The 25,940-nt window shown below is 57.5% G+C and overlaps 2 protein-coding genes across 2 annotated transcripts in view; one reads left to right on the plus strand and one right to left on the minus strand.

The window, feature by feature from the left end:
* Positions 1–1,077: 1,077 nt before the first annotated feature.
* Positions 1,078–25,940, minus strand: part of LOC121358321 (zinc finger protein 883-like) — a 37,782-nt gene continuing 12,919 nt past the window's right edge. The window contains exons 3-5 of the mRNA XM_041476423.1: positions 4,630–4,641; positions 3,635–3,641; positions 1,078–1,728 (exon numbers count right to left, since the gene is read on the minus strand). Of these exons, the coding sequence (XP_041332357.1) occupies positions 1,203–1,728; positions 3,635–3,641; positions 4,630–4,641 (545 nt within the window). The 3' untranslated portion in view covers positions 1,078–1,202. The remainder of the gene's footprint in view (positions 1,729–3,634; positions 3,642–4,629; positions 4,642–25,940) is intronic.
* LOC121358324 (zinc finger protein 99-like) lies at positions 11,738–24,194 on the plus strand. Its single transcript, XM_041476425.1, is given in 8 exon segments — positions 11,738–11,853; positions 12,623–12,704; positions 12,891–14,214; positions 20,082–20,755; positions 21,413–21,925; positions 22,178–22,302; positions 22,721–22,805; positions 22,990–24,194. Coding segments are annotated over 7 exon segments (3,942 nt in total). The 5' UTR covers positions 11,738–11,853; positions 12,623–12,649; the 3' UTR covers positions 24,156–24,194.

The following is a 25,940-nucleotide window of genomic DNA, read 5'->3' on the forward strand; positions in this document are numbered from 1 at the left end:
GTTTGGGAATGGGAAATCCTGGTTACACATTAGGGGACAATGTCACCACAAGTGTGGGGACGCTGCCAGCAGGGTGCCTCTGGTGGCACCCAGCATGGGGCCATGTGACTCTGGCACATGACACTGATCCTTACCCTGTCCCCAGCCTGTCCCCAGGGATGCTTGGGTGCAGTTGCCCTGGGACACCCTGGTGCCTGTCACTTGCTTCCAGACCACTTGTCACCAGCTGAACAAGGACCCTGTCCAGCCCTGGTGGGTGGTGACATTTGGCTGGGACACTGCAGTGGTGGCAGTGGGGATGTGGTGACAGGAAGTGCATCATGGACATGGCCAAGATGAAGGTGCTGGTGGCACTGTGGTGGCACAGGTGATGGCACTGATGCTGTCCCAGTTCATGTTCCCATTCATGTTTCCCATGTTCCCACCCATGTCCATGACCCGTCATGTCCCCACCCCGGGCTGTGTCCCCATGTGTCCCCACATGTACCCATCCATGTCTGTGTTCCCCATGTCCATGTCCCCATCCATGTTCCCCATGTCCCCTCATGTCCATGTCCCCCCATGGCCCTACACATGTCACTGTCCCCCACATGCCTCCATCCATGCCTTAGTTCAATGCCTTTATTTTTACCCCAGTTTCAGGGCTCTCAAAGGGATGAACAGAAACCTTTTAGTTTCAAGGATAAAACAAAAATATTTATTTGTCCCCGCCAGCAGAGTATTCGTGTGCTTGGGTGGGTGGGAAGAACGTTTCTTGGAGGGGTTCCCAACCCACTGTTTCCAAAATCAGGGGTTTTGCCCCAGTCCATCCCCATTTGGCTGTGGAAGATGCCCATGGAGCAGAGGGAATTAAAACAATGGATTTATATTGGAGAAGACCTCCACAGCTATCCAGTATTGCTTGATGAAACAAGAAGACTCAAAAAGTGAGATTTTTCTGGGATCAGGAGTCGACAAATCCCCTCTCCAAAATGGATTTCAGATGTTGTGCTGTGGATGTCTTCAGGTGCCCATGGGGAGACAGGAGGATGTGAAGACCCCAGGCAGGTGTCTTCCCAACAGGGATCACCAGCACCATGGATCACCGGGGCTCTGCCCACTGGGGTCACTGGGGATCATCCAGAGCAGATCCTCCCATGGGGGATGGAGCTGGAGCAGCACACAAATCTCTTCCTGTACTCGGGGCACTCACAGGGCTTCCCTTAGTGGTGGCTTCGTTGGTGTCTGGTCAAGGTAGAGCTCTGTGAGAAGCTCTTCCCACACTCGGGACACTCGTAGGGCCTCTCCCCGGTGTGGACGCGATGATGCCTGATGAGGTTGGACTTCTGCTTGAAGCCCTTCCCACAGTCAGGACAGCAGAAGGGCCTCTCATCTGTGTGAATGCGCTGGTGGCGGAGGAGATGGGAATGTCTCAGAAACCTCTTCCTGCATTGCTCACACTCATAGGGCCTCTCCCCATTGTGGCTTCTCAGGTGGACAATCAGGCTGGAGCCCTGGATGAAGCTCTTGCCACACTCCCTACACTCATAGGGCCTCTCCCCATTGTGGCTCCTGATGTGGACAGCCAGGTGGGAGCTCTGGATGAAGCTCTTGCCACACTCCTCACATATGTAGGGCCGTTCCCCCGTGTGGCTCCTCAGGTGTTTGATCAGGGCGGTGCGGTCGCAGAAGCTCTTCCCACACGTGGCACACTCGTAGGGCCGTTCTCCTGTGTGACTCCTGCAGTGTCTGGCCAGTTCCCAGCTTGTGCTGAAGCACTTCCCACACTCCACACACTTGTATGGCCGTTCCCCTGTGTGGATTCTCATGTGGCGGATCAGTTTGGAGCTCCACCTGAAGCTCTTCCCACATTCCGAGCACTTGTGGGGCTTCTCCCCATCCTGGAGCTGCTCATGGACCCCCTGCTCCAAGCTCTGGCCACCACCCCGGCCCAGGGTGGGTCTTTCCTCCTCGGATCCCCGAGATCTGCGTCTGCAGCCCCTCCTCGTGCGGGATCTCCGGGGATTTTCCTCCCCATTGGATTCCTGTGCCATGGAGCCACTCAAAACGGCCTCTTCCACGAGGTTCTGCTGTGAGGATTTGTCCTGCCTGGTCTCCATCATCATCATCAGTGCCTGGGGGAGGAAGGACCAGGAGAGGATGGGATTTGCCTCCTTGCCACAGGGAAGGGCAAGGAGATCCCCCCAGTGCATCCCTGGCAGGACGGCGTTGGCACCGGGGTTGCCCTGCATCTGGGGGCCATGCTGGGCTGGGAGATGGAGCAGGAGAGAGGGGGAAAGGGGCACTGACTTCCTCCTCACCTGCATGGGGCTCCAAAAGCATCTTCCTCTTCCTCGCGGCCTCCTCCTCCTCCATCGGACCAAGGTTTGGGAATGGGAAATCCTGGTTTGGGGAAAAACAAGGGATGAGCGTGTTGCGTTTCATGGTCCCTCTGCCTCTCTTGATTTGAAAACAAAGGTGTCTGTCAACAAAGGTAGGAGCCTTCCTTGAAATGGGAAATGCAAACCCCCTCCAAAGTACTATAATTTTGAAATTAAGGGGCTCTCAAGCAAAGATACGGGAATAGCAATATCAGTCTTTCCTAGGAAAATTGAAATAAAAGGGCAGGACTACAAAAAGTCACAGAGAGAGTCAGAACACAACCTGGCACCCTCCTGGTCAGGGTGTTGCCTGCAGTCCCAGTAAATGGTGGTCGCAGTCCTCCTGGAGAGACAGATGTGGTTCTGTTAAGGCAGTGATCCTGTCGAAGTCAGTGGGCAGAGCCCCGCTGATCCATGGTGCTGGTGATCCCTGTTGGGAAGACACCTGCCTGGGGTCTTCACATCCTCCTGTCTCCCCATGGGCACCTGAAGACATCCACAGCACAACATCTGAAATCCATTTTGGAGAGGGGATTTGTCGACTCCTGATCCCAGAAAAATCTCACTTTTTGAGTCTTCTTGTTTCATCAAGCAATACTGGATAGCTGTGGAGGTCTTCTCCAATATAAATCCATTGTTTTAATTCCCTCTGCTCCATGGGCATCTTCCACAGCCAAATGGGGATGGACTGGGGCAAAACCCCTGATTTTGGAAACAGTGGGTTGGGAACCCCTCCAAGAAACGTTCTTCCCACCCACCCAAGCACACGAATACTCTGCTGGCGGGGACAAATAAATATTTTTGTTTTATCCTTGAAACTAAAAGGTTTCTGTTCATCCCTTTGAGAGCCCTGAAACTGGGGTAAAAATAAAGGCATTGAACTAAGGCATGGATGGAGGCATGTGGGGGACAGTGACATGTGTAGGGCCATGGGGGGACATGGACATGAGGGGACATGGGGAACATGGATGGGGACATGGACATGGGGAACACAGACATGGATGGGTACATGTGGGGACACATGGGGACACAGCCCGGGGTGGGGACATGACGGGTCATGGACATGGGTGGGAACATGGGAAACATGAATGGGAACATGAACTGGGACAGCATCAGTGCCATCACCTGTGCCACCACAGTGCCACCAGCACCTTCATCTTGGCCATGTCCATGATGCACTTCCTGTCACCACATCCCCACTGCCACCACTGCAGTGTCCCAGCCAAATGTCACCACCCACCAGGGCTGGACAGGGTCCTTGTTCAGCTGGTGACAAGTGGTCTGGAAGCAAGTGACAGGCACCAGGGTGTCCCAGGGCAACTGCACCCAAGCATCCCTGGGGACAGGCTGGGGACAGGGTAAGGATCAGTGTCATGTGCCGGAGTCACATGGCCCCATGCTGGGTGCCACCAGAGGCACCCTGCTGGCAGCGTCCCCACACTTGTGGTGACATTGTCCCCTAATGTGTGTCCTGCTGGCATCACATCCCCTCCCCTCCCCTCCCCTCTGTTTGTCGATATCCCCTGCCGTGGCTGCCTGTCACCCCTCTGTGTTTCCCTGTCCTGCCCCTTGTGTCCCTGTCACCCCTCTGCGAGTCCCTCTCCCTATTCCCCCATTGTGTCCCTGATGTTGGAGAGAGGCACGCGACAGAACACACCGAGGTTCTTGCAACAACAGCCAACTTTTATTGAGTGCTTTTCTGATAGAGTTTTGAAGGTCTCTGTGCTTAGTCATAATTGGCTGAACTAGAGTCCACCTGGCCAACCAGCCAATAGCTAGCTGTGTCTCCAATGGCCCAGACCTGCTCCCCAACAGTCCAGACTGGTCCAGTTATACAGTTGAGGTACTTACAGAATTAGTTATATAAGTGGTTCCATTTCATTTATAACATTAGGATTATTTATAACTTTGAGGTCTTTGAGCCAGCTGTTAGCCACCGCAGTTCCCCCTTTTTGTTTTTAAATACAAAGGCATTATCTGTCATCCTCTGCAGGGTTTTGCAGACATGGTGACAACAAATTCTGGCCTGGATGGTATGTCTCAAAGTTTTTAGTAGATTAAAAAATTGTGCATTATCAATTTCTTTTAACAGGGCTCGATCTAATCTCTGCGCGATGTCAGCAACATAGGCAGAGTCAGTTACACTATTTAAAGGAATATGGGGAAAACGTTGAAAAGCCGTGGCTACAGCACGTAGCTCCACCAACTGAGGTGATCCATTCTCACAACCTTCCAATGTTTGCCATTCATTTTCCTCTCTCCACGCTACAATGGCTTTTCCCTTTTCCCAAAACCAACAGTAAATTCTGCAACACCTTCTAGGGTTGTGCAACTATTCAGTGGTTTTAGGGATAGCTCAGTGGTCCCACTCAACTGCAGTAAGTTATGGCTTGGTAGATGGTGAGTAATCTGTCCCGAGAAATTTTGCAAGGCACGTTGTAAAGCCGTGCTGTTGTCAAAGCACCATTCAAATTGTTCTTGTGGCACAGATATAATACATTCGGAAGGATCTCTTGTATTTAATTGTAAACATTTCTGATGGCATTTGATGATTAACTGTGCAATTATCTCAAAGATGATAGGTGCCGCCTTTTTAGGTTGGTGAAATAGGAACATCCATCTCGGGGTTTTCTCTGGTCGAGATGATCCCGAAAGTCTCTCTTCCCCAACCCAGATGTCCGAGAAGAAATCAGAAGTCTTCGGCTCGCATTCTCAAGGTTGTTTATAATTTTTCATCCACAACTTTTTCTGTCTGGCCTGCCGAGATCTGTCCTGCAGGTCAGTCTGGGGCACACTCCCCCACCACGGGGCTGGTGTTGTCTTTTATGCTCCAAACTATGTATTCAATATTTACAGTTATTTTCCAATACCTGTCACCTATGTTAGACAGTGACGTTCTATTCTAAACCAATCCCAATGTGCCACCATCACCAAGAAGATGGAGGCCAGGAAGAAGAAGGGAGAAGAACAGGACAACGCCCAGATCCCTCCATTTTGTCCCCCTAGACCCCCACAGTAAAATTCTTCAAAATTTCACCTTTCACCCTGTGAAAACTACTGCTATATTACTTAAACTTTTGTGACTTGTAATTTTTCATTGGTAATTGGTAAAGTTGGTAATTGGTAATTTGTAAATTGGTAATTGGTAAAGTTGGTAATTGGTAATTTGTAAATTGGTAATTGGTAAAGTTGGTAATTGGTAATTTGTAAATTGGTAATTGGTAAAGTTGGTAATTGGTAATTTGTAAATTGGTAATTGGTAAAGTTGGTAATTTGCTCCACTGCAAATATAAATGTGGGGAGGCCTGGCAGATTGACTACATCACACTGCCCCAGACACGCCAAGGCAAGGCTAGGTGCTGACCATGGTGGAAGCCTCCTCTGGGTGGTTGGAGACCTACCCTGTGCCTCACGCCACTGCCTGGAATGCCATCTTGGGCCTGGAAAAGCAAGTCCTGTGGAGACATGGCACCCCTGAGAAAACTGAGTCGGACAACGGGACCCATTTCAAGAGTGGCCTTATCAACCTGGGCCAGGGAACATGCTATTGAAGGGATATATCATATCCCCTCTCATGCACCAGCTGCTGGGAACGTTGAACTACTTTAGACTACTCTGAAGGCACTTGTGGGGGGAAACCTTTAGAAAGTGGGAAACGAACTTAGCAAAAGCCACCTGGATGGTCAACACCCGAGGGTCCATCAATCGAGCAGCCCCTGCCCAGTCTGAGCCCTTGCACACAGTGGATGGAGATAAAGCCTCTGTGGTACACATGAAAGGTATTTTAGGAAAGAATGTTTGGATGACAGTGGGATCCAAACAATCCCCCTGTCCGTGGGACAGTTTTTGCTCAAGGACTTGGTTACACTTGGTGGGTAATGCAAAAGATGGAGAAGCCCCTTGTGTGCCACAGGGAAACCTAGTTTTCAGTGAGAACTATGTGTAAGATATCATTGTGATGCAGATAATAATAGAATAAGGGGTGGAAAATGTCTTAGGTTGGAAATGGGCGTGTGTATTCTATTCCTATCTGATGGGGCAGTTATCTTCCCTTAATTGGGCAGTTTGCTTTATCTCTTCCCCAAGCCATCCTCCCTCAGGGGAGATATCTTCTGTTAATGGGCCATTGAGCCTCACTGCAGGGCTGATAAAATGACATCATCCCATTGGGAGAAGCTCTGCCCAGAGGGAGGAGCCAAGCATTCCTACCTGGATATAATGAGAGATTTGGAACACCAGAGTCAGGCTTTTCCCACTGGATTCCCAGAGGAGCAGCTTTTCTTCTCCACTGGATTCCCAGAGGAGCAGCCCTTTCCCACTGGATTCCTAGAGGAAGACCAAGCCCATCTACAGCACCTCTGGAATTTCAGAGGAAAAGTCCACCCTTCTGCAGGATCACTGCTTCAACAGAACCACATCTGTCCCTCCAGGAGGACTGCAGCCACCATTTCAGTTGGGCTGCTATCGGCATCCTGACCAACAGGGTGTCAGCTTGGATTCTGACTCTGTCAGTCTTGTTTTGTATTACCGCATTGTTTATTTTATTTTTATAATTTTCTTCCCTAATAAAGAGCTGTTATTTCCGCTTCCATACCTTTGCCTGAGAGCCCCCTTAATTTCAAAATTATAACACTTCAGAGCGGAGGGATTTACATTTTCCATTTCAGGGGAGGCTCCTGCCTTCCTCAGCAGACACCTGTCTTTTCAAACCAAGGGAAGTAGTCCCGTTGTCAGGGAACGGGGGGACAAGGGGATCCTCGGCCTGGAAATTGAGTTCCAGGGCGTCCTGTGGTGCAGAAATTGAGGATCAGGGGGTTTCCAGAAATGGGTAATGTGGGTTCAGGGAATCCCCTTCCTGGAAATGGGGGCTCCGATGGTCCCAGTGCCCGCAAACAGAGGTCCAGAGAGGTGCCGGTGCCCAGAAATGGGGGTTCAGGGACCTCTCTTGCCAGATAAGGAGTAACGGGGATCCCGGCGCTGGGTAGGGGGGTGCAGTGAGTCACAGCACCCAGGAATGGTGGTTCAGGGGCATTCAGGGAGGTCCCGGGGCCAGATAAGGAACAGGGGGTCCTGGCGCTGGGGAAGGGGCTGCAGGGAGGTGACAGACTCCAGGAATGGGGGTGGACGGTGTTCTAGTACCCGGAAATGGAAGTCCAGGGCGTTCCCAGTGCCCGGAAATTGCGGCTCAGGAGATTCCGGGTGTCCAGGGTCCCCCTCACCTCTCACCGCCCCCCGAGCCCCTCCAGGAGCGCCCCCAGCCCCAGCGCTGCAGCCAATCCGCTGCGCCGCTGCGGCCCCGCCCCTGCCTCCAGAGCCGCCATTGGCGCTGCTCCTTCCTGCCCGCCAATGGCAGCACGAGGATTCTGTGACGTCATCGGTCGCCGGGCAGATCGCGGCGGCACAGAGCGGGGAACGCGGAGGCCAAAGTGCCCGAGGGATCGCGGGCGGAGGGGACGCGGGAATTCCAGGGAATTCCCCGGGATTTCCTCCTGGCATCCCCCGGGACCCTCCTCAGCCACGCTGAACTCACAAGGCCGGCGCTCAAACTCTGCCTGGAACCCGCTGGGGTTGGCCCAAAGCAGGGACAGCACCGGGATCCGCGGATCCGCCGGCTGCGGGTCCCACCCCTGGCGGAGCAGGACTGGGCGCTCGGACCGCGATCCCTGATTCCCAATCTCCTTCTCTCTCTCCTCTGTTCCCTCCCTTTCCTCTGGGTGATCACAAATCCCAGAGCAGCTGCAGAGCCCCGTGCCCAGGCTGGATTTCCCAGCAAAGGGAGGCCTGGGGGTGAGGTGCCCCGGGCTGGCCGGGAATGGGGGTCCGGGGGTCCCCGGGCTCATGGAAACAGGGCCAGCACCTCTGGGTGATCCAGGCAGCACCGTGGGACACTGCAAAGCACTCAGATCCCAGCTGGAAGGAGATGAAATCCCACCCCTCACAGCCCTACCAGTGGGATCCATGGATGCTCCACTGGACAGCAGGTCACAGCTGGAAACCACCTGCACTGTGTGGAGACCTGGGAATGAGAACAGACCCATGGAGTCGTGTCCCAGCCCCACAGAGCCCCTTGGAGCTCCCTGGATTCTCATTCCAGCCCCACAGGTCCCATCCCATTCCCAGAGATTCCCCCAGCCCCCCAGATCCCAGCCCAGCCCCCAGCTCCCCCTGTTCTGGTTGTACCAGCCCCGTCTCCAGGTCACTGTCAGATATGTGCTGGTTCCTGCCCTTGAGCAGGCTCTGGCTATCCCAAAATCCCAGCTCAGCTCCCGTTGCCATCCCCGGTGTCTGTGGCTCCATCCAGCCCCGCTCACTCCCACATGGCTCACAGGGGGTCCCATCCACAATCCAAAAGAACTGGGGACCCCCGGGCTGGGCTCTGACAGCGCCACTTCCAGGTACTGCAGGGAGTGGAGAACCGGGGGGACACGGAGATTTGGGGGAGCTGGGGAAGGTGGAAATAGGAGTTTGGGGATCCAGGTGGTGCAACTGGTCAAGGAAAAGGGGGAGAGCTGGGAAGGAGGTTCAGGGCTGAGTCAAGGAAAGGGGGTGCAGGGACTGGGAGAGGTGGGATGGGCTGTCCTGTGCCCAGGAAAGGGGATGCCAGGGCTCTTCTCTGTGAGGAAAGGAGGGGCTGGGGACTGGGAAAGGCAGGAATGGGGGCCCAGAGGTCCCAGGGCCAAGGAAAAGTGTGGGGTTGGGGGCTGAAGAGCCAGAGGGCTGGGAAAATGTTGTGTTGGTGCCAGATAATGGGGTGCAGGGGGGTCTAAGTGCCAGGCAAATGGGTAAAAGTGCTTCTCCATTCTCAGGAATGGGGGCTCAGGGCAGTCTGAGAGTCAAGGAAATGGGGGGGCATAGGTTTGGACAGGTAGAAGGGAGTTCCAGGGGGTCCTTGAGCCCAGGAAAAGGGAGTCCAGGGTTTCCCAAAAAGGGATACCAGGATAGGGACACCCAGGATGTTCAGGAACAGGGAGTTCAGGGGGTCTCTGGCCTTGCAGAAAGTTGGGGCTGGGGGCTTGGGAAAGGCAGGAATGGGGGTCCAAGGCATTCCAGAGTGTCCCAATGACATGGGACATCTGGAGTCTGGGAGCCATAGGATGGCTGGGAAAAGGGGAGTAGAGAAATAGGGGATCCAGGGGGGTCCCAGTGCTGGGAATGGCCGATCAGGGTCCCGGTGCCGGGGGTCCCACTCCCCCCTGGCCCCCCAGGAGCGCCCCCAGCCCCAGCGCTGGAGCCATCGCGCTGCTCCGGGCAGATCCCAGGTTGGGAGATGTGACAGAGCCTGAGGGAGGCCTGGGGGGAACAGGGGGATCACTTCCAGCTGTCCCCAGTGGAGGCTCTGTAAATCCCAGTTAATCCCAGTCACCCCCAGTGTGTTCCCAGTCACCCCAGTATGCTCACAGACACCCCCAGTATATCCCAGTTGCCATGAACTCATAATCATTCCCAGGCACTCCCAGTTACCTCAGCATGATCCAGTTGCCCCCAGTCACTCCCAGTACATCCCAGTTGTCACCAGCATGCATCCTATCATTCCCAGTTCCTCCCAGTGTGTGCACGGTTGGCTCCCAGCATAGGCCTGGTTGCTCCCAGTAACCCCCAGTCAAGGTCCATTGACACCCACTCTAATCCCAGTATGATTGTAGCCACTCCCAGTATGATCCCTGTCACTTGCAGTCTAATCCCTGTCACAACCAGTATGATCCCAGTATGATCCCAGTCACTCCCAGTCTGATGCCAGTGCCCCCAGTGTGATCCCAGTTGCTCCCTGTCAATGCCAGCATGACCCCACTAGCATCCAGGATGATCCCCTGTCTCTCCCAGTAGATCCTAGTCACCCCCAGCATGCTCCCAGTCATTCCCACTTCCTCCCAGTTCCTTTCCACATGATTTCAGTTGCTCACAGCCACTCCCAGTGAATCTCAGTCATCCTCAGTATGATCCCAGTCTCAGCCAGCATGGGCCCAGCTGTTTCCAGTGTGCTTCCAGTCACCCCAGTATGCTTACAGACACTCCCAGTATATCCCAGTTGCCCTCAGCATGTCCATAGCCATTCCCAGATACTCCCAGTGGCCCCAGGAAGGTTTCAGCTATCCCAGTATGATCCCAGTCATGCCCACAATATCCCAGTTGCCTCCAGCATGCATCCAGTCCTTCCCAGTTCCTCCAGTTTGCTTGCAGCATGATCCCAGTTTCTCTCAGTTGCTCCCAGTAGCCCAAAGTGTGATCCCAGTCGCTCCCTTTCAACCCCAATATGATCCCAGTAACTTCCAGTATGATCCTACTCATGTACCAGCACTCCCAGTATGGTCCCACTATAATCCCAGTTGCTTCCGATCTCTCCCAGTATGGTCCTAGTTGCCTCCAGCTGGATCAACCCACTCAGTCCCAGTATGAGGGATGATGTGCAGGGTGTGTTCCCAGTCACTCTCAAGTACTCCCTGTATTAACCCAGTCCCTCCCAGTATGATCCAAGTATGACCCCAGTGTGCCTCCAGTCACTGCCAGTATGAACCAGTTGGGCCCCACATGGTTCCAGTTGCTTTCACCCTCACTTTCATTCCAGTCACTCCCAGTCTCTCCCAGTGTACCCCAGTTCCCTCCAGCATGTTCCCAGTCACTCCCAGTTCCTTCCAGTATGATCCCATTTGCTCACAACTGCTCCCAAACAGCCTCAGTGTCAGTCACTGAGGCTGCCAGTATGATCCCAGTCACCTCCAGCATGACCCCAGTTGATCCCAGTATAAGCCCAGTTGCTTCCAATCCCCCCCAGCATGCAGCCAGTCACACCCAGTTCTTCCCAGTTGCTCCTAGCATAATCCCAGTTGCTCACAGCTGCTCCAAGTCAATCTCAGAATAATCCCAGCCATTCCCAGTATATCTTATTTGCCCCCAACACGGCTTCAATTGCCCCTGCAGGCTCCCACTCACTCCCAAAATGATCCCAGTACAGCCCAGTCACTCCCAGTGCTGCCACTTCCCCAGTGACACCCCAGCCCCCTCTGCCTTTCCCCCTCCCGGATCTCCCGAGAGGAGCCCCAAGGGCTGGCAGTCCCCAGCCAGGGTCCCCAGCAAGCCCCAGTGTGGATCTGCAGCCCCCACTTTTCCCAGTTTCCCTCTCCTTTTGCCCAGATTGGGTTCCCCCCGCCCCCAGCGGGTGGGAGCAGCCGAGAGCCCCGCGCTGCCCATGCCGAGCTGTCCCGGCTCCAGCCCCGCTCCTGCCGCGGGCTGCGAGGGCTGCGGGAACGGGGCAGGAGGAAGGGAGCGGCGGAGCGGTGATGGAGAAGCAGCAGTACAAGGGCTGGAGGGAATAAGAGAAGGAGCAGGAGGAGGCGTGGAGGAGGAAAAGGAAGAGGAGGAGCAGGAATGAGAGGAAGAGCTGGGCTAGAGGAGGAAGAGGAGGAGCAGGAAGTGGAAGCGGGGGAACACGCGGTCCAGCCCTCGCTGTGTCCGCAGCCCTCCCGCCCCTGAGGCATTGTCCCCCCCCGTATCTCAGGTGACCGCGGAGGGGGAGCTCGCCCAAATATCCTGGGGGCTCCGTGGGAGGGTATTTTTAGGGTGGCCGGGGGATTTTTGGAGGTGAAAGACTCCAAAGCTAAGCCGCAAGTGGCCTTTGGGGGGATTTTGGGGGTGTCCCGGGAGGTTGTTTACTCGCGGGGAAGGGCAGGAGAGGGGAGAACACTGGGACACCGAAGTGTGCAGCCCAGAGACAGGAGACCCCCAGGGCTGAGGCCGGAGGAGACAGGAGCCCCCCAGGGCTGAGGCCGGAGAGGGGAACACCCAGGCGAGGGAGAAGCGCTGGAGCTCCCCGCAGCCTGGAGCAGAGTCAGGGTACACGGGAGCGCTGGGAGCCCAAGAGCCCCGGCATGGCTGAGTGAGAGCCCAGAGAAGGGGGAGCCCCAGAAGCCCAAGGTCGGAAGAGCAGAGAGGGGGGACCCTAGGGATTCCTGGGATCCTTGACAGCCTGGAGAGGGTGGGGACCCCGGAGAGGAGAACCCTCAATACAGACAGGATCCCCAGAAAGTCCAAAGTGGAGAGACCAGAGAGGGTGGACTCCTGGTGGGGTTTTTTTGGGATGATCATGTGCCATTCAAGTCTTGAGGATCTCAATCTTGCTATTGAGGGTCTCAATCTTGTGAGAGGTTTTTCAGCTAAATCTTCGTGGTCTGAAGGTTTTTATGGACACAAAATGTCCGGTGACTTCTAGAGATGAGCTTGGGCAGGAGGAATCCCCAGCTCTCATAGCTTATTTTCCCCCAAACCAGGATTTTCCATTTCCAAACCTCAGCCCAATGGAGGAGGAGGAGGCCATGAGGAAGAGGAAGAAGACCCGAAAGCCCCATGCAGGTGAGGAGGAAGTCAGTGCCCCTTTCCCCCTCTCTCCTGCTCCATCTCCCAGCCCAGCATGGCCCCCAGCTGCAGGACAACCCCACTGGTGACACCATCCGGCTGGGAACGGACTGGGGGGATCTCCTTGCCTTTCCCTTTGCAAAGGAGGCAAATCCCATCCTCTCCTTGTCCTTCCTTCCCCAGGCACTGAGCTGAGGAGGGAGACCAGGCAGGACAAATCCCTGCAGCAGAAGCTCGTGGACGAGGCCGTTTTGAGCAGCTCCACAGCACAGGAATCCAACGGGGAGGAAAATCCCCAGAGATCCCGCACGAGGAGGGGCTGCAAACGCAGATCTCAGGGATCCGAGGAGGAAAGACCCACCCTGGCCCAGGGAGGCGGCCAGAGCTCGGAGCTGGAGGTCAGTGAGCAGCTCCAGGATGGGGAGAAGTCCCACAAGTGCTCGGAATGTGGGAAGAGCTTCAGATGGAGATGCCAACTCATCTCCCATTGGATAATCCACACTGGGGAACGGCCCTACGAGTGTGGCGAGTGTGGGAAGAGCTTCAGCCACAAATCCAACCTGACTGGCCACCAGAGGATCCACACCGGGGAGAGGCGCTACAAGTGTGATCAGTGCAGGAAGAGGTTTCGCACCAGCTCCCATCTCCTCAGGCATCAGCGGATTCACACAGAGGAGAGGCCCTTCCTCTGCCATGACTGCGGGAAGGGCTTCAGGGAGAAATCTGAACTTGTCACCCACCAGCGCATCCACACTGGGGAGAAGCCCTACGAGTGTCCAAAGTGTGGGAAGAGATTCAGCCGGAGCTCCTACCTGATTGACCACCAGAGGAACCACACGGGGGAACGGCCCTACGAGTGTGGGCATTGTGGGAAGAGCTTCAGCCGAAGCTCCTGCCTGATCAAACACCAGATAATCCACACCGGGGAACGGCCCTATGAGTGTGATAAGTGCAGGAAGAGGTTTCAGACCAGCTTCTGTCTCCTCAGGCACCAGCGCATTCACACAGATGAGAAGCCCTTCCGCTGTGCCCAGTGCAAGAAGGGCTTCAGGCACAAGTCTAGCCTTGTCACCCACCAGCGGATCCACACTGGGGAGAGGCCCTATGGGTGTCCTGAGTGTGGGAAAAGCTTCGGGATGATCTCCACCCTCATTATCCACCACAGGAGGCACACAGGGGAACGGCCGTATGAGTGTCCCCAGTGTGGGAGGAGCTTCAGCCACTACTCCAGCCTGATCCGCCACCAGAGGAACCACAAAGGAGAGAAGCCCTATGAGTGTGAGGAATGCAGGAAGAGGTTTCAGACCAGCTCCGATCTCCTCGTCCACCAGCGCACTCACACCAAGGAGAAGCCCTTCCGCTGCCCTGACTGTGGGAAGGGCTTCAAGCAGAACGCCGCCCTCGTCAGGCACCGGCGCATCCACACTGGGGAGAAGCCCTAAAAGTGTCTCGAGTGTGGGAAGAGCTTTTCACAGAGTTCAGCCTTGACCCAATACCAACAGAGCCACCACTAAGGGCAGCTCTGCAAGTGCCTTGAGTGTGGGAAGAGCTTCGTGCATTGTTCCAGCTCCATCCCTCACGGGAGGATCCGTGCTGGATGAACCCCAGTGACCCCGGGGTGGTGATCCCTGGTACCAGTGATCCATGTTGGGAAGACACCTGCCTGGGGGCTCCACATCCTCCTGGCTCCCCGTGGCCTAGATTTTCTTTTCATTTCTCTTTGTCCTTTCCAAATGCCCAAAACTAGGGTAAAAATAAAGCCGTTGAACTAAGACAACGATTCGGCCATGGGGGATCCAGGGGATGTGGGGGACCTGAAGGTTCCTTGGAGGAACTTAGGGGTTGCTCAGGGCTCTGGGCACCTGAGGCCAAGCATCTCTGGCTGCACTGGGAGACCCTGGCAGAGGTTCTGATGCAGCTGATCAAGGACCCTCTGCCCTAGAACTGTTCCCCCGTCCTGCTCCCCGGTGTCCTCTGTCCAGGATTCCCCTCTCCCTGCTGTCACCCTACTTGCTCACCATCCATTCTCATGTCAGCATGCTTGTCTCGTACTGCACCCATCCCAGTCCATTCCCATTCCCAGTCTCACTCCCTGCCCCATGCTCTCTACCCAGCTGCCATTCCCATATTCCTAGTCCCATATTCCCTGTCCTGTTCCCGTATTCCCAGTCCCGCATTCCCATATTCCCTGTCCTGTTCCCAGAGTCCCAGACCCAGGCTCGCTCATCTATTCCCGTTTCCAATCCTGATCCCATCTCCCGGATCCCCATCCCATATTCTTGCTCTGATTGAAGTTTTCGAATTACATGTCCCATTCCAATATTCCCATTCCCGGTTCCATTCCAGGTCCTTCTCTGTATTCCCAGTCCCATTCCCAGTCATTTTCCCCATTCCTGGTCCCATTCCCGGTCCCATTCCCAGTCTCTGTCTTGTATTTCCAGTCCCAATCACAGTCCCTTATTCACAGTCCATGTCCCCATTTGCAGTCCTGGTCACTGTCTTTTAAGTCCCATTCCCAGTTCTAGTCCCTGTCCCCATTCTCGGTCCATGGCCCCAGTCCCTGTCCTTATTCCCAGTCCCATCCCATATTCCTAGTCCCATTCGCAGTCCCTGTCCCCATTCCCGGTCCTGTCCTGGTCCCTGTCCCTATTCCTGGTCCCATTCCCGAGGGGTGCCTCTGTCACGGGGCCCTGAGGGCTCCGCAGCTCGGGCTGGCTGTGCCACACGAACCGTTCAGGCCTGCTGCTGTCCTTGGCCAGCTGCAGAGAGCACAAGGCTTTGGGCATTTCCCAGAGGCGCCCAGCTGGCCGGAGCAGCCCCTCCTGGCAGCAGCCGCTGTGGCTCAGAGCCCTCCCTCCTGCTGGGGCCATGGAGGGGCCGTGGGCCTGGAGGAGGCTCCTGTTCTTGAGACAGGAGCAAGGCTGCAGCTCCCGGCTCCGGGCCCTGGGCCGCAGCAGCCCAGGGGAGGCCCAGCTGCAGAGCTCACAGCCCCTGCTGGGTTTCACCTGGACGCTTTGGAGCACGAATCCCCATCCCATATTCTCTCTGTGGTTGCTGTTTCCGTATTCCCTGTCCCGTTCCCATATTCCCATCCCCGGTCGGCTTTCCGGCTCCTGTCTCTATTCCCGCTCCCTGTCCCCTCTCACCGGACGCCGCCGCCATCACTCCGGCCCCCCCACAATCCTGACGTCACCGAGGAAACTCCGCTCTGCTCCCGCCCGCCAATCCCAGCGGCCGATCGCTCCCATATTTGCATAGCCACGCCCTTTGAGTTGGCCACGCCCTCCTTCGGCTGCAGCCCCGTCCAGGCGCTGTTTGCTCCCAGTTCCCTCCCAGCGCTCCCAGTAAGAGCGGCACTGGCAGGGAAAGCGCTCCCAGTTCCTTTCCAGGGCTGTCAGGATCTCTCCTGGTATTCTCACTATCGTTCCCGGTGCTCCCAGTATCGCTCCCAGTGACGCGCTGGCCGGGGCCGCTTTGAAACCCCCCAGGGCAGAGCGCGGCTGCTTTTGGGTGTCGGCACTGCCCGGGCCGGGCTGGGAGCGAAGCAGGAGCGGGAGGGAGAGGAGGGACAGACGACGAAGAGGGAGAGAAGGAGGAGGAGATAGAAAAGGAGGAGGAGAAAGAGGAGGGACAAAGGACGAGGAGGAGCGGCAGGAGAAGCAGCCCCAAGCCCGCTCCGGCCGCAGCTCCCCCGGCTCCTGCTGCATCGCCCCCCGGAACCCGCAGGTGAGTGGGGAGGGGGAGCTCGCCACAGATCCATCGGGGGGGGATCTACCGGAGAGTTTTTTTGCGGGGCAGGGGATGTTTGGATCGTGCAGGACCCCAAAGCCGAACCGGAAATGCCCCTGCAGGGATCTTAGGGGGGGTCCCACGTGGCGATCGCCCGGTACCGGCGGCACAGGGGCGATCTCGGCTTTGGGGATGGCCGGGAGAGCCGGGGGGAAGGCGGGAGCCCCGGAGCGGGGAGAGCGCAGAGGGGCGATCCCGGAGCCGGGGGACGAACCGGCTGCCTGGAGGGGTCGGGGAGGCTGGGGATGAGCGGGGTAAGGGCCCCCCGAGGCTGAAAGGGGCGCTGACTTCTCCAGCTGCACTTGGGCAGCAGGACCATCAAACCCAACTCACTCAGCCCTTCTTCTCCTCCAAAGGAGGATTTTCCATTCCCAAACCTCAGCCCAATGGAGGAGGAGGAGGTCACGAGGAAGAGGAAGATGGTCCATGAGCCCCAAGCAGGTGAGGAGGAAGTCAGTGCCCCTTTTCCCCTCTCTCCTGCTCCATCTCCCAGCCCAGCATGGCCCCGGCTGCAGGACAACCCCACTGGTGATGCCATCCTGCTGGGGATGCACTGGGGGAATCTCCTTGTCCTTCCCTGTGGCATGGAGGAAAATCCCATCCTCTCCTTGTCCTTCCTTCCCCAGGCACTGAGCTGATGATGGAGACCAGGCAGGACGAATCCTCACAGCAGAAGCTCATGGAAGAGGCTGTTTTGAGCGGCTCCACGGCACAGGAATCCAATGGGGAGGAAAATCCCCGGAGATCCCGCAAGGGGAGGGGCTGCAAACGCAGATCTCGGGGATCCGAGGAGGAAAGACCCACCCTGGACCAGGGAGGTGACCAGAGCCTCCCATCCCTCTCCCTCAGACTTCATCCCACACCCCAATCCACATCCCACCCTTCCCAGGCCCCCTCCCATCCCTCTCCCTCAGACTTCATCCCACACCCCAATCCACATCCCACCCTTCCCAGGCCCCCTCCCCTCCCATCCCTCTCCCTCAGACTTCATCCCACACCCCAATCCACATCCCACCCTTCCCAGGCCCCCTCCCATCCCTCTCCCTCAGACTTCATCCCACACCCCAATCCACATCCCACCCTTCCCAGGCCCCATCCCACCCCATCCCAGTTCTCCAGGCAGCTGCCACCAGGCTCCCCCAAAAAACCCGCATTCCGGGGACTCCCCAGTATCCCCTCAAGGGGCATTTGCGACTCACACGTGGAGTCCTGCAAAGTCCAAACATCGCCACGGCACCAGAACCTTTAAAGGTATTTGGAGCTCTCCCTGCTGTCACCGTGCTTGTCCATCACCCATTCCCATGTCACCCCACTCCTGGTCCAGTCTGGATCCCATTTCCAGTCTCATTCCCTGACCTTATCCGAAACTCTCTGCCTGGTTGCCATTCCCATATTCCCAGTCCCATACTCCCTGCCTTGATCCTGTTCTTGTATTCCAGGTCTTGCTGCTGGTCCCACATTTCCATTTCGGTATTAGCTGTCCTGTTCCCATTCCTGCATTCCCATTTGTGATCCCGGTCGCATCTTCCTAATCCCAATCCCATATTCTCTCTCCAGTTTCTGTTTGCATATTCCATGTCCTGTTCCCATATACAGATCCCTGGTCCCACTCCAGGTCCAAGTTCCCATTCCCAGTCCCAATCCCTGTCCCAGACGCAGTCCCACATTCCTGGTCCCGATCCCAGTCCTCTCCCATAATTCCAGAATTATTCCCGGTTCCTGGTCCCACTCCCAGTCCCATTCCCGAGGGGTGTCTCTGGCATGGGGCCCTGAGGGCTCCGCAGCTCGGGCTGGCTGTGCCACACGAACCGTTCAGGCCTGCTGCTGTCCTTGGCCAGCTGCAGAGAGCACAAGGCTTTGGGCATTTCCCAGAGGCGCCCAGCTGGCCGGAGCAGCCCCTCCTGGCAGCAGCCGCTGTGGCTCAGAGCCCTCCCTCCTGCTGGGGCCATGGAGGGGCCGTGGGCCTGGAGGAGGCTCCTGTTCTTGAGACAGGAGCAAGGCTGCAGCTCCCGGCTCCGGGCCCTGGGCCGCAGCAGCCCAGGGGAGGCCCAGCTGCAGAGCTCACAGCCCCTGCTGGGTTTCACCTGGACGCTTTGGAGCACGAATCCCCATCCCATATTCTCTCTGTGGTTGCTGTTTCCGTATTCCCTGTCCCGTTCCCATATTCCCATCCCCGGTCGGCTTTCCGGCTCCTGTCTCTATTCCCGCTCCCTGTCCCCTCTCACCGCACGCCGCCGCCATCACTCCGGCCCCCCCACAATCCTGACGTCACCGAGGAAACTCCGCTCTGCTCCCGCCCGCCAATCCCAGCGGCCGATCGCTCCCATATTTGCATAGCCACGCCCTTTGAGTTGGCCACGCCCTCCTTCGGCTGCAGCCCCGTCCAGGCGCTGTTTGCTCCCAGTTCCCTCCCAGCGCTCCCAGTAAGAGCGGCACTGGCAGGGAAAGCGCTCCCAGTTCCTTCCCAGGGCTGTCAGGATCTCTCCTGGTATTCTCACTATCGTTCCCGGTGCTCCCAGTATCGCTCCCAGTGACGCGCTGGCCGGGGCCGCTTTGAAACCCCCCAGGGCAGAGCGCGGCTGCTTTTGGGTGTCGGCACTGCCCGGGCCGGGCTGGGAGCGAAGCAGGAGCGGGAGGGAGAGGAGGGACAGACGACGAAGAGGGAGAGAAGGAGGAGGAGATAGAAAAGGAGGAGGAGAAAGAGGAGGGACAAAGGACGAGGAGGAGCGGCAGGAGAAGCAGCCCCAAGCCCGCTCCGGCCGCAGCTCCCCCGGCTCCTGCTGCATCGCCCCCCGGAACCCGCAGGTGAGTGGGGAGGGGGAGCTCGCCACAGATCCATCGGGGGGGGGCGGGATCTACCGGAGAGTTTTTTTGCGGGGCAGGCGATGTTTGGATCGTGCAGGACCCAAAGCCGAACCGGAAATGCCCCTGCAGGGATCTTGGGGGGGTCCCACGTGGCGATCGCCCGGTACCGGCGGCACAGGGGCGATCTCGGCTTTGGGGATGGCCGGGAGAGCCGGGGGGAAGGCGGGAGCCCCGGAGCGGGGAGAGCGCAGAGGGGCGATCCCGGAGCCGGGGGACGAACCGGCTGCCTGGAGGGGTCGGGGAGGCTGGGGATGAGCGGGGTAAGGGCCCCCCGAGGCTGAAAGGGGCGCTGACTTCTCCAGCTGCACTTGGGCAGCAGGACCATCAAACCCAACTCACTCAGCCCTTCTTCTCCTCCAAAGGAGGATTTTCCATTCCCAAACCTCAGCCCAATGGAGGAGGAGGAGGTCACAAGGAAGAGGAAGATGGTCCATGAGCCCCAAGCAGGTGAGGAGGAAGTCAGTGCCCCTTTTCGCCTATCTCCTGCTCCATCTCCCAGCCCAGCATGGCCCCGGCTGCAGGACAACCCCACTGGTGACCCTGTCCTGCCAGGGATGCACTGGGGGGATCTCCTTGCCTGTGGCATGGAGGCAAATCCCATCCTCTCCTTGTCCTTCCTTCCCCAGGCACTGAGCTGATGATGGAGACCAGGCAGGACGAATCCTCACAGCAGAAGCTCATGGAAGAGGCTGTTTTGAGCGGCTCCACGGCACAGGAATCCAATGGGGAGAGGCTCTTCTACTGCACTGAGTGCGGGACTGGCTTCAAGCACAACTCCCACCTCATCGTGCACCGGCGCATCCACACCGGGGAGAGGCCCTACGAGTGTGGGGAGTGTGGGAAGAGATTCAGGCAGAGCTCCACCCTTACTGTTCACCAGAGGACCCACACTGGGGAGAAGCCCTATGAATGTGATCAGTGCAGGAAGAGGTTTCAGACCAGCTCCGATCTCCTCAAGCACCAGCGCACTCACACAGATGAGAGGCCCTTCCTCTGCCCTGAGTGCGGGAAGGGCTTCAAGCACAACTACACTCTTGTCATCCACCGGCGCATTCACACTGGGGAGAGGCACTAGGAGTGTGATAAATGCAAAAAGAGGTTCCAGAGCTGCTCCCATATCCTCAAACACCAGTGCATTCACACAGAGGAAAGGACCTTCCACTGCCCAAACTGCAGGAAGGGCTTCAGTGAGTACTCCACCCTCGTCAAGCACCGGCGCATCCACACTGGGGAGAGGCCCTATAAGTGTGCGCAGTGTGGGAAGAGCTTCTCCAGTACCTCGCACTTGACTAGACACCAACAGAGCCAGCACTAAGGACAGCCCTGTGAGTGCGTAGCTCGAGTGCAAGAGAGCTTCATGCGCTGCTCCAGCTCTGTTCTCCATGGAAGGATCCGTGCTGGATGATCCCCGGTGAGCCCCGGTGGGCAGAGCCCCGGTGATCCATGGTGCCTGTGATCCGTGTTGGGAAGACACCTGCCTGGGGGCTCCACATCCTCCTGGCGCCCTGTGGCCTGGATTTTGATTTCTCTTTGTCTTTCCAAACACCCACATTCAGGGTTAAAAATAAAGACGATGAACTAAGACAAGGATGTGGACATGGCAGGACCTTTCAGGGGATGTGGGGGACGCTGGGTCCGAGGGAGTTGAGGGTTCCTGGGCAGGATTTGGGGGTTGCTCATGGCTTTGGTCACCCCATGCCGAGTGGTTTCAGCTGCACTGGGAGACCCTGCCAGAGGTTCTGGATCAAGGACCCCCTGCCCTGGGAATGTTGCCATGTCTCCCCGTCCTGGTTCCTGGTGTCCCCTGTCCAGGATCCTCCTCTTTCTGATGTCCCCTGTCCAGGATTCACTCCAGTCCCACAGCCTGTTCCTGTGTCACCCCACTCCCAGTCTCATCCTGCTGCCATCCCAGTCCAGATCTCATTCCCAGTGTCATTCCCAGTCCCTGTCCTATATCCTCTGTCTGGGTTCCATTACCCAGTCCCATATGCCCAGTCCCCGTCCCCATTCCCTGTCCCATTCCCATCCTCTCCTTGTCCTTCCTTCCCCAGAGAAGGAGCTGATGATGGAGACCAGGCAGGACAAATCGCCAGGGCAGAAGTTCATGGAAGAGGCTGTTTTGAGCAGCTCCACAGCAGAGGAATCCAGCGAGGAGGAAAATCCCCGGAGATCCCGCACGAGGAAGGGCTGCAAACGCAGATCACGGGCATCCGAGGAGGAAAGACCCACCCTGGCCCAGGGAGGCGGCCAGAGCTCGGAGCTGGAGATGAATGATCAGCGCCAGGGTGGGAAGAAGCCCCACAAGTGCTCAGAATGTGGGAAGAGCTTCAGGCGGAAATCCTGCCTGATCGTCCACCTGATGCTGCACACCGGGGAGAGGCCCTACGAGTGTGGGGAGTGTGGGAAGGGCTTCACCCAGAGGTCCAACCTGATTGTCCACCAGAGGGCCAGCGCGCGATTGCTCCCATATTTGCATAACCACGCCTTTCGGCTTGTCCCCGCCCTCCTTCGGCTGCAGCCCCGTCCGGGCGCTGTTCGCTCCCAGTTCCCTCCCAGCGCTCCCAGTAAGAGCGGCACTGGCAGGGAAAGCGCTCCCAGTTCCTTCCCCTTGCTCTTACTATCGTTCCCAGTGCTCTCAGTATCGCTCCCAGTTCCGCGCTGGGCTGGGCCGCCTGGGAACCCCCCCAGGGCAGAGCGCGGCTGCTTTTGTGTGTCGGCACTGCCCGGGCCGGGCTGGGAGCGGAGCAGGAGCGGGAGGGAGAGGAGGGACAGAGGAGGAGGAAAAGGAAAGGGAAAGTGAGGAGAGGGAGGAACAGGAGGAGCAAGAAGAGGAGAGACGGAAGAGGAGGAGCAGGAGGAGGTGCAGCGCCGTCCCCACGCGGTTCCCCGCTCCGGCCGCAGCTTCCCGTGTTCCGCCAGCATCGCCCCCCGGAACCCGCAGGTGAAGCGGGGCGGCGAGCTCGCCCCAAATCCATGCGGAGGATGTCTGGGAGGAGTTTGTTTTGTGGGATGGGGGATGCTTGGATCTTGCAGGACTCCAAAGCTATAGCGGAAATGCTGATGCAGGGATCTTTGCTGATCCCACGTGGCGATCGCCCGGTACGGGCGGGGAGGGGGGGACCGGGTTTGGGGATCCCCGGGAGAGCCGTGGGTGAAGGCGGGAGCCCCAGGGCGGGGAGATCGCAGAGGAATGATCTCGGAGCCAGGGAACCCCCCTAGAGCCCTTAGGGGTGTGGGGGAGGCTGGGGATGAGCGGTCTCCGAACCCCGTGGATGAAATGGGCGCTGACTTTTCCAGCGGCACTTGGGCAGCGGGACCATCAAACCCAACTCACTCAGCCCTGGTTTTCCCCCCCAAAGCAGGATTATCCATTCCCAAACCATGGCAGGATGAAAAAGGAGGAGGCTGCAAGGAAGAGGAAGATGGCCCGGGAGCCCCAGGCAGGTGAGGAGGAAGTCAGTGCCCCTTTCCCCCTCTCTCCTGCTCCATCTCCCAGCCCAGCACGGCCCCGGCTGCAGGACAGCCCTGCAGGTGACCCTGTCCTGCTGGGGATGCACTGGGGGGTCTCCTTGCCCTTCCCTGTGGCACGGAGGCAAATCCCATCCTCTCCTTGTCCTTCCTCCCCCAGACACTCAGCTGAGGATGGAGAGCAGGGAGGACAAATCCTCGCAGCAGAATCTCGTGGAAGAGGCTGCTTTGAGCAGCTCCACGGCGCAGGAATCCAATGGAGAGGAAAAGGCCTGGAGATCCGGCATGAGGAGGAGCTGCAAACGCAGATCATGGGAATTGGAGGAGGAAAGGCCCAAACTGGCCCGGGGAGGCATCAGGAGCTCGGAGCTGGGGGTCCATGAGCAGCTCCAGGACGGGGAGAAGCCCCACAAGTGCTCGGAATGTGGGAAGAGCTTCTGCAAGAGATTCTACCTGATGTGCCATTGGAGAATCCACACGGGGGAGAGGCCCTACGAGTGTGGTGAGTGTGGGAAGAGCTTCAGCCGGAGCTCTAGCCTGAGCAACCACCAGAGGAGCCACACAGGGGAGAGGCCCTACAAGTGTGATCAGTGCAGCAAGACTTTTCAGACCAGCTCCACTCTGCTCATACATCAACGGATTCACACAGATGAGAGGCCCTTTCGCTGCTTCAAGTGCAGGAAGGGCTTCAGGCACAAATCAGACCTCATCAGCCACCAGCACATCCACACTGGGGAGAAGCCCTACAAGTGTCCCTGGTGTGGTCAGAGCTTCAGGACCAGACCCAATCTGAGCAGCCATCAGAGAATCCACACGGGGGAACGGCCCTACGAATGTGGGGAGTGTGGCAAGAGCTTCAGCCAGAGCTCTCACCTGATTGCCCACCAGAGGAGCCACACTGGGGAGAGGCCCTACGAGTGTGGAGAGTGTGGGAAGAGCTTCAGGACGAGCAACAACCTGAGCCGCCATCAAATGAGACACACAAAGCAGAGGCCCTACGAGTGTGACAAATGCAGGAAGAGGTTTCAGACCAGCTCTGACCTCCTCCTGCACCAGCGGATTCATCTGGAGGAGAGGCCCTTCTGCTGCCCCGACTGCGGGAAGGGCTTCAGGCGCAACTCCACCCTCGTCGTACATCGGCGCATCCACACTGGGGAGAGGCCCTACGAGTGTGGGCAGTGTGGGAAGACCTTTTCACAGAGCTCTAACTTGACCCAACACCAACGGAGGCACCACTTAGAGATGACCTGAGAATGCCCCGAGTGCAGGAAGAGCTTCATGCGCTGCTCCAGCTCCATCCTGCACAGAGGGATCCACCCTCGATGATCCCCAGTGACCCCAAGTGGGCAGAGCCCCGACGATCCCTGCTGCCAGTTATCCATGTTGGGAAATCACCTGTCTGGGGCTCCACATCCTCCTGGCTCTCCTTAGCCTGGATTTTCCTTTTATTTCTTTGTCCCTTCAAAACACGCAAAACTGGGGTAAAAAATAATGACATTGAGCTAAGACATGGATGGGGACATGGGGGGATAACCAGGGGATGGGGGGATGCTGGGTTTGAGGGAGTTGAAGGTTCCTGGGAAGGTCTTAGGGGTTGCTCAGGGCTTTGGGCATCCCAGCCTGGCAGCTCTGTCTGCGCTGGGAGACTCTGGTGGAGGTTGTGGGGCAGCTGATCAAGGATCCCGTGCCCTGGAACTGTCCCCATGTCCCTCTGTCTCGTTTGCTGTGTCCCCTGTCCAGGATCCCCCTCTCCCCGCTGTCAACCCCCTCTTGCCCACCCACTCCCTTGTCACCTCACCCCCGGTATCGTTCCACACCCATCCCAGTCTGAATCCCATTCCTAGTCTCATTCCCTGTCCCTGTCCCATATTCCCAGTCCATGTTCCCCAGCTCTTATTCACAGTCCCACTCCTGTTCTCATATTTCAATTTCAATATTCCCTGTCCCGTACCCATATTCCAACTCCTACTCCCATTCCCAGTCCCTGTCCCCACTCTCTGTGCCATTCCAGTTCCCGGTGCTATTCCCGGTCCCTGTCCCCATTCCTGATCCCTGTCCCCATTCCTGATCCCTGTCCCCATTCCTGATCCCTGTCTCCAGTCCCAGTCCCCATTCCCATTCCCTGTCCCCATTCCCGCTCCCTGTCCCCTCTCACCACGCGCTGCCGCCATCGCTCTGGCCCCTCCCCCGGCCATGACGTCACCGAGCAAACCCCACGCTGCTCCCGCCCACCAATCCCAGTGCGTGATCTCTCTCTTGTATTTGCATAACCACGCCCTTCTGTCTGGCCTGTTTGCTCCCAGTTCCCTCCCAGTGCTCCCAGTAAGAGTGGGACTGGCAGGAAAAGCGCTTCTGATTTCTTCCTGGTGCTGTCAGGATCTCTCCTGTTATTCTCACTATCGTTCCCACTACTCCCAGTATCACTGCCATTCCTGCACGAGGCGAGGCTGTTTCGGAACCCCCCAGGGCAGAGCGCGGCTGCTTTTGGGTGTCTTTTTTTGTGTGTCGGCACTGCCCGGGCCGGGCTGGGAGCGGAGCAGGAGCGGGAGGGAGAGGAGGGAAAGAGGAGGAAGAGGAGCAACCACTTAGAGATGACCTGAGAATGCCCCGAGTGCAGGAAGAGCTTCATGCGCTGCTCCAGCTCCATCCTGCACAGAGGGATCCACCCTCGATGATCCCCAGTGACCCCAAGTGGGCAGAGCCCCGACGATCCCTGCTGCCAGTTATCCATGTTGGGAAATCACCTGTCTGGGGCTCCACATCCTCCTGGCTCTCCTTAGCCTGGATTTTCCTTTTATTTCTTTGTCCCTTCAAAACACGCAAAACTGGGGTAAAAAATAATGACATTGAGCTAAGACATGGATGGGGACATGGGGGGATAACCAGGGGATGGGGGGATGCTGGGTTTGAGGGAGTTGAAGGTTCCTGGGAAGGTCTTAGGGGTTGCTCAGGGCTTTGGGCATCCCAGCCTGGCAGCTCTGTCTGCGCTGGGAGACTCTGGTGGAGGTTGTGGGGCAGCTGATCAAGGATCCCGTGCCCTGGAACTGTCCCCATGTCCCTCTGTCTCGTTTGCTGTGTCCCCTGTCCAGGATCCCCCTCTCCCCGCTGTCA

This window comes from Pyrgilauda ruficollis, unplaced genomic scaffold, assembly GCF_017590135.1.
Source record: "Pyrgilauda ruficollis isolate IOZ18807 unplaced genomic scaffold, ASM1759013v1 scaffold380, whole genome shotgun sequence".
NCBI lineage: Eukaryota > Metazoa > Chordata > Aves > Passeriformes > Passeridae > Pyrgilauda > Pyrgilauda ruficollis.